This window comes from Scardinius erythrophthalmus (genome assembly GCF_964197995.2).
Source record: "Scardinius erythrophthalmus genome assembly, chromosome: 17".
In the NCBI taxonomy this organism is placed as follows: Eukaryota; Metazoa; Chordata; class Actinopteri; order Cypriniformes; family Leuciscidae; genus Scardinius; species Scardinius erythrophthalmus.
Window position 1 is genome coordinate 3,722,809 of NC_138237.1, and position 10,676 is coordinate 3,733,484.

Below are 10,676 nucleotides of genomic sequence, written 5' to 3' on the forward strand. Positions count from 1 at the left end.
ACCAGGTAAACACACGAATGAACACAAGAATATCAGGAAACTCAGTCGCATATTTCATTAGTCTGATCTCAGCAGGGCTCATGTTTTAATCTGCTCTTCCTCCTCACTTACTGTAGTTTTGGTTGGATAAAAGGTCCCGTTACCCTTGTAGACGTGGAGTCGCCCTAATTCCTGCGATTAAAGCGTCTGCTGATCATTGATCTCTGATACTGTTATCAGCCGTTGATATAAACAGCGTCCGGCTCAATCACAGTCTCACTGGAAGACCTTGAACATGATCACAGCAAACCAGCGTCTGCTCGTCCTCCTGCTGCTCTCTCTCTTGGCCTTGCAGGTACAGCGCTTCACTATCAACTGTGGGAATGTTTAAATCAGAAAGTATTAAGGCATCATCTAAAATTTGCACATTTTTTGGGCACGGAATGTAAAGCTACGGAGTATGATGGTATAATGGTTTATAATTGGTGGGAAAAAAATGGAATGGGAGGAAAAAACTTATTTCAATGCATTAGCGAGAGAACGCAAAAACATATAATTTTTCCTCCCATCTCATTTTTTTTTTTACCACCGTGTCCCTTACGGTACTTACGGTAATGTACTTTTATCATGTTATTTTATAGCCATAATTTGTGACAAGCTTCAATTAAGTGCTGAAGACAAACTTTACCAAACGTGATCAATTTAGACAATGACTGTAACAAGAGTTAAAGTTATTGCTCAACAAATTTTTTTTTACAGTTTGTTGACGTCAACTTGAAGTTCCTTTTCATCGTTTGGAATGATTATATTCTAAAATTGTATTAGTGTAATTTAAATTCTTTTTTTTAATCTAATTAAATCAAACAAATAACTAAAATATGAATTAAATACCTACTACTCAACTAGTCAATAGTTAGCTGTAGCTAGTACTATGGATAGACTGATCATCATTTCAACCGTTACTGTCATTCATTTGTTTCTCTGTAGTTGGTTTTAAGTTTGTAACATTTGACCTACTGATAAATGCATAAATTAAAATGTTTTACTGCTGATTATAAAGGTTATTTATGGGCATCGATGGTTCCATTAACAACCTTTTCAATCCATAAAAGGATCTTTATAGAGGAACAGTTATTCAAATGTTCTTCACATCCGTCAGTCGAGATGTTAAGTTGCAAATGTAACCGGATCATCTCGTTATCTGCACGTGAATGTTTCCTCCAGCTGGAAAAACACGGATCTGTTCTCGTCGGTTTCCTGTGATTGTGCATGAGAACTAAAAGGCTTGGTTTGTTCTGTACAGTAAAACACACGCCGATGAGGAAGGCTTCGGTCAATCATTGTCAGCAGTTGCACAATGTTTGGAACGACCTTGTCGACGTTCTAAATTTAGTTGCTCAAAAGTCTAAATTTGTCAATTCGGGACATTTATCATCCTTCAAAGCGGCGTGATGTTGTGATGTTTAATAAATAACTTTCATCTCTGGATGTCAGTGAACTGAAGTGCCATTAGGCACTATATCTGAGTGAAATGCTTCTCAAACAAGAACAAATGTAGGGGGGCGGGGCTATGTGTGGACTTGATTGGATGGTTGTGGTTTGCGATTGGCTGACCTCATGTGATTGACAGGTTGCCTCTCTCTGTCCGCAGGTCCAGTCGGCACCCGTAGATTCTGACTGGGCAACTGGACTGATCCATCGGGCCAAACGCTCGTTACTATGGCGATGGAACACTCTGAAACCTGTGGGTTCTGGATGCAGAGATCATTATGAGTGTGGCACAAACTACTGCAGGTGAAGCATTAAAAGGGCCCAAAATGCATTAAAAGTTTGACTATAGGCTATTGTTCTTGTTTATTGATCATTTAATCCCTTTAAAAGGCTTATTAAATGCTTGAAATTAGTCATAGAAATGATAACACTACAATAAGGTCCCATTAGTTAATGCATTAACTCTCTTTATTTATTCGTCTTTGTTAATGTTAGTCAATAAAAACAACTGTTTATTGTAAGTTCATTTTAGATCAGATACATTAAATAATATGAGCAACTTGATTTTAATCATTTTTAATTAGAAAATTTATATTAACTAAGATTAATAAATGCTTTTTCATACAGTTAACTATTAACAAACAGAAAATTACTGTAAAGTGTTACCGAAAAATGAATACTAATATGCAATTTCTAGGTTAGGCAGACATGATTTTTGTAAACAGTTAAAGTAATTGCTCAATGAAAAATTGACAGTTTGTTGACATGAGGACGTCAACATAAAGTTCACAAATCCTCCAATAAATGATGTCACTTCCTTAGACATAAAAAAAATCTATAAAAAATCCATTCAAACCAAAGAAAATAAATGATTTGCAATTCACCTATATTTTCACTTCATTGTGATAGATTTTCTTTTTAAAAAGAGGTGTTCATATTTACTAAAGGAACATAAAATAATGTAGATTATGACTAGATAATTCAGCGCTTTCATTTTCGCCTCGTCATGCGTGTACGGCGCCTCACGAGGAATTGTCGGCGCTTTGAGAAACGCGAATTAATCGCGAAATAATGCTTTGTAGTTGTATCGACACACTGTGTGTCGATACACAGCCCTAATCACAAAAACACACTTTCACACAGAAACCTCAACCTCAGCCTTTTAAAAGACAGATAAGACTAAGAGTTTATCAGAGAAAACTTTAACCGCTACGTGAATCAGCAACTCCGGAGCAATTAACATTATGCTACACTTCAGCATTAGTGGGAATTTTTTACACGCATTTCATATTTGCTTTTTATGATTATCATTATATTTTTGTGTGAGTGTTAAAGTTTAACTTACCAATCCTTTCCTCTCTTTCAGGAAACACACATGCTCCTTTAATAAAGCTCAACTGGCGTGAGTGACGTGATGATTCTGGCGCCAAATTCAAATTATGGAAAACAAAATGGCGAAAATTGCGCATCCCTCATTTCTCAGACATCAGGACCTACATCTAACATCTAAAAACTGTCAGACCTACTGAACTGTATTCAGGTGAATCTCTCCAAGAAATGTACATGTCATATTAAACTCCAGAATCAAAAAATGATAAAAAAAAAATATTACTTCTCATTTCTTTATTTTGATTTTGGAGTGAAATATGACAATATTCTTGACAGATTCAATCCTTCAGAAACTCAGGAACATGCCAAGAACTCCAGTTTCATCATCAGCCACCATTAACAGCGTTGTGCATATCTTGATAACGTGTAAAATATTAACTTTGCATGCTCAGTTTCTGATTCAGATTCAATGAAGCCCATGTTTGATCTGATGAAATACAATCATATATAGCAAAATAATCTGTAGCAAATGTATTTTATTTTCAGCTGCATCTTCCAGAAGAATTAGGATTTTATTTATTTTGTAAATATCAGACACATAAAGTGAGATAGTGTGACATGCTTTTTATTTTGTTAAAATGTTTTATTGTTTGTCTCATTATCTTGTTACATTGATAGTGCAATACATTTTTTAAAGAAAAACAAACTAAAATGCTCACATGATGAAATAAATTGATAAAACAATTATTTTAAAAACTTGAATCATTAACATTCCTTTTATAAACCTAAAACAGCTGTTGTTGTCATCATCACTGGGTCTTAATTCATAAGCACATTTGACATGATTATTCCACAATTATAATTACGAGCTTTAATGAATATTTCCATAAAGTAAACGACGGTCGCTGTTGCATGTTTATGTCACCTGAAAATTAATCTGACGGATCTGGGGGCTCGTCCGGGATAGACTGAAGGTCGTTTCAGGTAAAGTAAAACTGAAATCAGACCACAGTTTCAGATCATGTTGTAATATTGTTAAATTCAGCAAAACTAAACAACTAGTAAACCCTCGTCCCTTTTCAAACCTGAAAAACACCACAACCTCCAGCCACCAAACACCTGAACATTATGCATTACAAGAATAACAGAGAAAGTGAACCTAGCGGACATGAGGCTTAGTAAACATCAGATTAAAACTGATCAGTGCATGTAAATGAACTAAATGAATATTGAGACGCTTCCTGAGTTCAAGCTGAACCGTCTCGAAGCTGTAGTAATACTGTGCTGTTGAAACTATGAAACACTGAAAACAAGTTGCGTATAGAGTTCAAATCAGTGATCAAGGTCATCAATTCTTTTAGTGGCAAGTCAGAAACATTCAGCCTGTTAACTGTCCTGGTTTACTGTATATTCATGTTATTAATCGACTAAAAACATTCTGCACCATCAAAATCTTGGTTTGCATCAAAGAAAATCACTTAATATGGCAGACGTGAAAACAACCTTAGTGCAAATACATCACTGCACCAAATCGAAGATAGTGACAATTTGGTCAGCAACAGAATTTTAAAACACACAATGATCCTGAACGTTATTGGCTGTAAATACACAGACTATAACTTGCATTAGTACTGATATCGGCACCACTGTCAGTTTATTTGGCAGATGAGCTCATGGTTAAGAATTGCATAAGCGTATTAATAATATAGTTGTTGTCTGTGGTGATGTGTACGATATCTCATATCAATACCTGTGATGTGTAACGTGTTGCATCACTGCCACTACATTAGTGTTTTCTGATTTATTTTCATAACATAAAACTCATAAACTGGCTAATTTGGAGGCACCTGCACTTTTTAGCTCTATGATCCTCAATCATCTAAAATGAAGTGGCATTAAAAACACGACCCGGACGATGGACCCGACAGCCAGGCTGACCCGACACGCACTTCGCACTTTGAGCCGTCAGTCTCTGCTCCTTCAACCTTTGACCCTCGCCGTGTGAAAACCAAATCCTCCTCGAAGTCTAAGCGAATGTTAGTTGATCCTGATATCGTCCGGTTTATGGCCACGTCTGGGAGTTATGATGAAAGCAGGGGCTGGCGCTCGGCCGCAGTGCTCTAGAAGATCACATCAAACACAAACACTTTAATAAACAGCAACGAATGGGTCTAATTCAAATGACCCAATATCTGTCTGTATTAGAATATCACTGTGGTGACGGGGTCAGACTACACTCCAGTCACTATCAGTCAGCGACGGTCATAACAGACACAAACATTGTGTAGCCTCAACCTGGCATTGACTTACGCCAATTCTAACATCAAACTCTATTATAATGAAATGTGACTGGAGTTTCCCTAAGTTTCAAATGAAATGTGAAATATCTATGAAGCATTAATGCTGTTTATGTAAGCACTCCAAATTACTCACTTGTCCACTTTTCTTTTACCCCATTTTTACTGCATCCGTTTATGAAATTTGACCCATTATATTATATTATATTGTATTATATTATATTATATTGCTATTAATCGCATCTAACATAAAAGTTTGTTTATATAATGTGTGTGTATATATATTATTATAATTATATATCATAATAATATATACACTATATTGTTACTACATCATATATATACATGTGCATGTCTGTGATATACATGAATATACACACATATATTATATAAACACAAACTTTTATGTTAGATGTGATTAATCAATTTGACAGCACATATATTATATTATATTATGTTTTATTTTATTATATTTTATTATAGTATATCATTATATTTTAGCGCTGTAAAATCGATTATTCGCGATTAATCACACCTAACATAAAAGTTTGTTTATATAATATATGTGTGTGTATATATATATTATATATTATAATAATGTATATGCACTACATTATTACTACATTATATATATATATATATATATATATATATATACACTGTGTCTGTCTGTGTGTTTGTTTGTATATATATATATATATATATATATATATATATATATATATATATAAAAATAAATATACACACATATATTATATAAACACAAACTTTTATGTTAGATGCAATTAATCAATTTGACAGCCCATATATTACTGTATTATATTATACTAACTAAGTGTATATAATATAATATAATATAATATAATATAATATAATATAATATAATATAATATAATATAAATTTTAATGTTTTACATTTTAGATTTAAATTTTTGTTAATTTTTTTTGTTATTTTTTAGGTACTTATCTCAATTTTATTTCAGTTACACTCAAAATAATTTGGCGTAGAAACTTAGAATTTTCACTCAAAGATTGCTATTAAATTTAAAAAACACGTACAAGTAACACGTTGAAATAAACGTGAAATTCAGATTTTGTATTTTCTTGTAAAACCTACTCCAATATTTATTTCTTATTCTATCGCAGCTTTATTTCAGTGATAGTGCCCCACAGGAAGTGACATCACCTGTGGCAGCTGCTGCCGGCACATGAGCACGATGAAGATCACGCCCAGTAAGATGCCAACACTGATCACTATGAAGGGGATGTTGACGATCACGTTAGCCTCGGTAACCACCACTCTCAGCTTCTGGGCGGATTCCTCGTCAATAACCACGCTCTGGAAAACAGGAGGAAGCGTTTACTGGATCAGAGGAGACACACACTTTCATCCTGTGATCATGTGAACGCACTGAAACTCAAAAATAACTTCAATGAGTTCAGATCTCCATCTGCAGAACTGAGTTTAGGCTGTCCTGATTCCTGATGTCTGATCATCTGAGATAACCGCAATAATTATGTTGTTTAAATTTCCATCACATTTTGCCTTAAAGACATGGCATAATATGCACAATATCATGTTTAATGTTAAAGATCATAAAATAAATACACAAAGATTGTCATCAAAGGTCTTCCTTTATTTGAAATGCAGGCTTTTTGGGTTTAATCAATATTATATTATATTATATTATATTATATTATATTATATTATATTATATTATATTATATTATATTATATTATATTATATTATATTATATTACTCAGTGAAATGTTTGTTTTTATTTTAGTTTTATTATAGTTTCATTAATATTTTATATTAGCTTATATTTATTATCATGGTAATTTTAATTTATTTACTTAATTTTATTTTTTGTCATTTCATTGTGTGTGTTTTTATTTAATATTGCTAATTAGATTTATTATTAATTTAGTTTTTATTTATTTCCAGTTAATCATTTTACTGATTATTTCAGTTTATTGCCAAGGCAACATTTCTAATTTTTGTTTAGTTTAAGATTTTTTAAATATTTATATTTTATTTTATGTCAGCTTTATTTCCATTAATAGAGTATGTTTTAAATAGTTTTAGCCTGATTATATTATATTATATTATTCAGTGTTATTTTAGTTTTATGATAGTTTTATTAATATTTTGAATTACCTTTTATTTTTATGTTTTTTAGTTTGAATGTTAATTTAATTTTTAATAATTTTGTTATGTACTTTTGTCATTGTATTGTTTTTTCATTTAATAATGCTATTTAGATTTTAAAAAAAGAAAATCTTTTCAGATTTAGTTATTTATTTCCAGTTAATACTTTTTATGCTACAAGTTAAACTTATTTCAGTTTATTGCCAAAGACAACATTTCTAATTAAACAAAAAATAAATTTTTCCATGCAATGGAAAGTTTAAGTTTTCCATTATGTTTTATTTTATTTTATTTTATTCAAGCTTTATTTCCATTAACAGAAATGTGTTTAATAGTTTTAGTTAACGATAATAACCCTATATTATAATATGACAGAAAACAGACAAATAAAACAGAATTAAATCATTAATCATAATTATTTGTATGACAATGATCATGATCGAGATTTCTCTCATTATCAGCACTTTTATTCAGAGTAACTGGGTTATATCTTTATTTCTACACATGAGTTAAAGTATGAGAAACTGATGCAACCACAACCCTCTCTGTCTCTTTACTCTTCCATGGCTTGTGTAAATATTTATTTTGCATCATGTTTGGACGGTTTGTCCATCACACCTTTCATAATTGTGCATCTCAACAAAGCAACAGTGATGAAAACCTCTCAAGAGTCTCCCGTTCTCCTGGGAAGAGAAGCCGATTCCTCCAGCTTCAGTTCTGACACACACACACACACACACACACACACGAACACGAGCTCAAAGCACAGTTTAAACTGAGATAAGCTTCCAGGAAGAGTTTCTTCTGAAGCTTGATAACCCGTCTGTTAAAGTCATCCAGCGGGACGACTCAGATTCTCATGTCTAAAACAGGTTTTAACATGTAAACAAGCTCAACATCCTATAAAAGCCTGGTGGAGATATTGATTTAGTCAAACTTTACCTCATTAAGGTACATCACTGGAAACACCACCGTCCGGATTTTCCCAGGTTGACTGCAAACCAAAAGAAGAAAATATGTCAAGAATATGTGAAGATGTTTAGACCCACTAATGTAGAGATTAATGCAATATTCGATGCATAACAGACACATATCAGGGTTATTATCGTTCACTAAAACTAAAACCGTTTCTGTTACCTGAAATAAAGATGAAATCAAATACAATATACGAAAATATACTTAAACTAAACGAATGTTAGAAATGTTGCATTGGGAATAAACTGAAATAATCAGTAAAATTATCAACTGGAAATAAATAAAAACTAAAAGTGAAATAAAAATAAAATTGCTATTTGACAACTCGCTAATATTAGTTAATAGGTTTTTGATTTTATGAAAAGCTAAATTAGATTGTAAATGTAAAATTAAAATAAATAAATAATTTTAAAATAAAAACCATCAAAATAAAACATTAAAATCAATAAAATCTTAAATATGTAAAATTAAAATAAATGAATAATTTTAAAATAAAAACCATAAAAATAAAACACTTACTAAATATAAATTAAATCATAAAAATGTATTATTACAACAAATAATCTTAAAATAAAAACATCAAAATAAAACACAAAAAAATGATTAAATCATAAAAATGCATAAAATAAAAAAAATGCATATTTTTAAATAAAAATCCATCAAAATAAATTAACCCTCAAACCTAAAAAACAAAAAAGTTATAAAAAGATAAAAGCACATAATAAAATGACCAAAAATGTAAATGAAAACTAAAAATATAACAATAAAACCTAATTCAAAAATATTAATAAAACTATAATAAAATCTAAAATAACACTAGCTATTTTTCCATCATGCTGCGACGCCATTGGTCCGCTGGTTACTGGGTTACTTTATTGCTCATCAAGGGATCTATTCATTAAAAGTGTTTCGATCATAGTTTATGTGCATGTCTTCTTATCAGATAAAAAATATATCCGCTTCAATTGAGCGCACAAGTTTTGAATTGAACGTTATGTGCATCTTGGCGTTTTCATCCAGCATTTTTTAATGCAGTTTCCCAAAATGTGCATAAGAACAGGTGTCTGGAAACACGGCTCCTCTCAGATGAGCATGATCAGATCGGCGGGACAGAGGGAAGTCAGTTCACGACGTCCATGTGTCATGCTGATGATAATAGATGTGCAGAGATGTTTTCCGTTCACACACTCATGAGGATGATTTATCTGCGCTGCGAGGCTTGGCTCTCAGATAGTGTATCGCATTTCAAAACCAAGCCAGCAAGCTGTCGGCTCATTTGGCAGCGCTGTGTCTTCGGTCACGTCATCGGACCCCCGAACAGACTCTGAAAGCGACCCGTAACACCATGTGTGTCCTAAAATAACTCCGATCCGCTTTATCACGCAGCTGTCAATCATTACAGCCGGAGTGACCTACTTCAGGTCAGGGTTCATAAGAGGCTTATGTAATGCACTCGTTTTACTGGAGCTCATGTAACCCTACAAACATGCCTTACTCAATCAGAAGTAGATCTGGAGCTTAAAACAATAACAAAGTTTTACATTTATGACATCAAACTTAGGTTCCTAATATTGTGTTGAAGTCTCATACAATAGTTTTACATGCATCAGAGGTCAAACACACTTTAACTTTCTAATAATGTCCATTGCACTTCACCTTATTTCTCAAAGTGTCTAAAACAGTTCGTTGGAAGATTCAGTCTCTCTAAACCCCGCCTCTCTCAGAGCCTGCTCTGCCCTGATTGGTCGGAAACCAAACGTGTGTAAAGCCACTGTGTTTCTAGATTTTCTGAAGGGAAATGTGAGCAGTCTGAGCTAAACTCACTATCATGATGTTTTGTGATCAGACTCGTCCTCACCTGAAGCCTGGGATCTGATGCAGGTAGACGTTCACCTGAACACGCTTCGCACCTCGAAGCAAGAGTCCTGTGAGCTGAGAACACACACACACACACACACGAATCAACATCAGGTTCCCTCAAATACCGCCTACAACTCCTTAGCATTATTCAACACTACGTTTGTGAGTTTATGAAAAGCTAATTAGTTTGTAATAGACTGTAAATAAAAATTAAAATAAATTATTTTAAAATAAAAAACATCAAAATAAAACACTTACTAAATATTAATTAAATCATAAAAATGTAAAATTAAAATAAATAAATAATTTTAAAATAAAAATTATCAAAATAAAACACTAAATATAAATTAAATCATAAACTGTATAATTAAAACAAATATTTTTTTAATAAAAAACTATCAAAATAAAACACAAAATAAATCAAACCATAAATGTGTAAAATTAAAATAAAATACATTAAATACACTAATAATTCAATCATAAAAAATGTATAAAACAAATAAATAATTTTCAAATAAAAATAAATATAAAACGCATTCTAAAATTAATTAAATCATAAAAATGTTAAAATAAAAACAATCAAAATAAAACA

At 32.0% G+C, this 10,676-nt stretch overlaps 2 protein-coding genes across 2 annotated transcripts in view; one reads left to right on the forward strand and one right to left on the reverse strand.

Moving 5' to 3' along the window:
• The first annotated feature begins 263 nt into the window (after window positions 1–263).
• LOC308705800 (liver-expressed antimicrobial peptide 2) lies at window positions 264–3,550 on the forward strand. The gene is made up of 3 exons (XM_081391002.1): window positions 264–334; window positions 1,631–1,773; window positions 2,837–3,550. The coding sequence occupies exons 1-3, from the start codon at window positions 275–277 to the stop codon at window positions 2,874–2,876; spliced, it is 243 nt and encodes an 80-aa protein (XP_081247128.1). The 5' UTR covers window positions 264–274; the 3' UTR covers window positions 2,877–3,550.
• The window catches only part of scarb2c (scavenger receptor class B, member 2c), a 20,011-nt gene continuing 12,652 nt past the window's right edge, over window positions 3,318–10,676 (reverse strand). Inside the window, exons 9-12 of the mRNA XM_081390981.1 lie at window positions 10,083–10,156; window positions 8,192–8,243; window positions 6,283–6,435; window positions 3,318–4,919 (exon numbers count right to left, since the gene is read on the reverse strand). Coding sequence (XP_081247107.1) covers window positions 4,881–4,919; window positions 6,283–6,435; window positions 8,192–8,243; window positions 10,083–10,156 — 318 coding nt within the window. The 3' untranslated portion in view covers window positions 3,318–4,880. The remainder of the gene's footprint in view (window positions 4,920–6,282; window positions 6,436–8,191; window positions 8,244–10,082; window positions 10,157–10,676) is intronic.

Excerpts from the sequence above, each read along its gene's own strand:
- LOC308705800 (XM_081391002.1), top strand. The coding sequence starts at position 275 with ATGATCACAGCAAACCAGCGTCTGCTCGTCCTCCTGCTGCTCTCTCTC. Across the intron at positions 335-1,630 it reads TCTCTCTCTTGGCCTTGCAG|GTCCAGTCGGCACCCGTAGA; the intron begins GTACAGCGCTTC and ends CTCTGTCCGCAG. Across the intron at positions 1,774-2,836 it reads TGTGGCACAAACTACTGCAG|GAAACACACATGCTCCTTTA; the intron begins GTGAAGCATTAA and ends CCTCTCTTTCAG.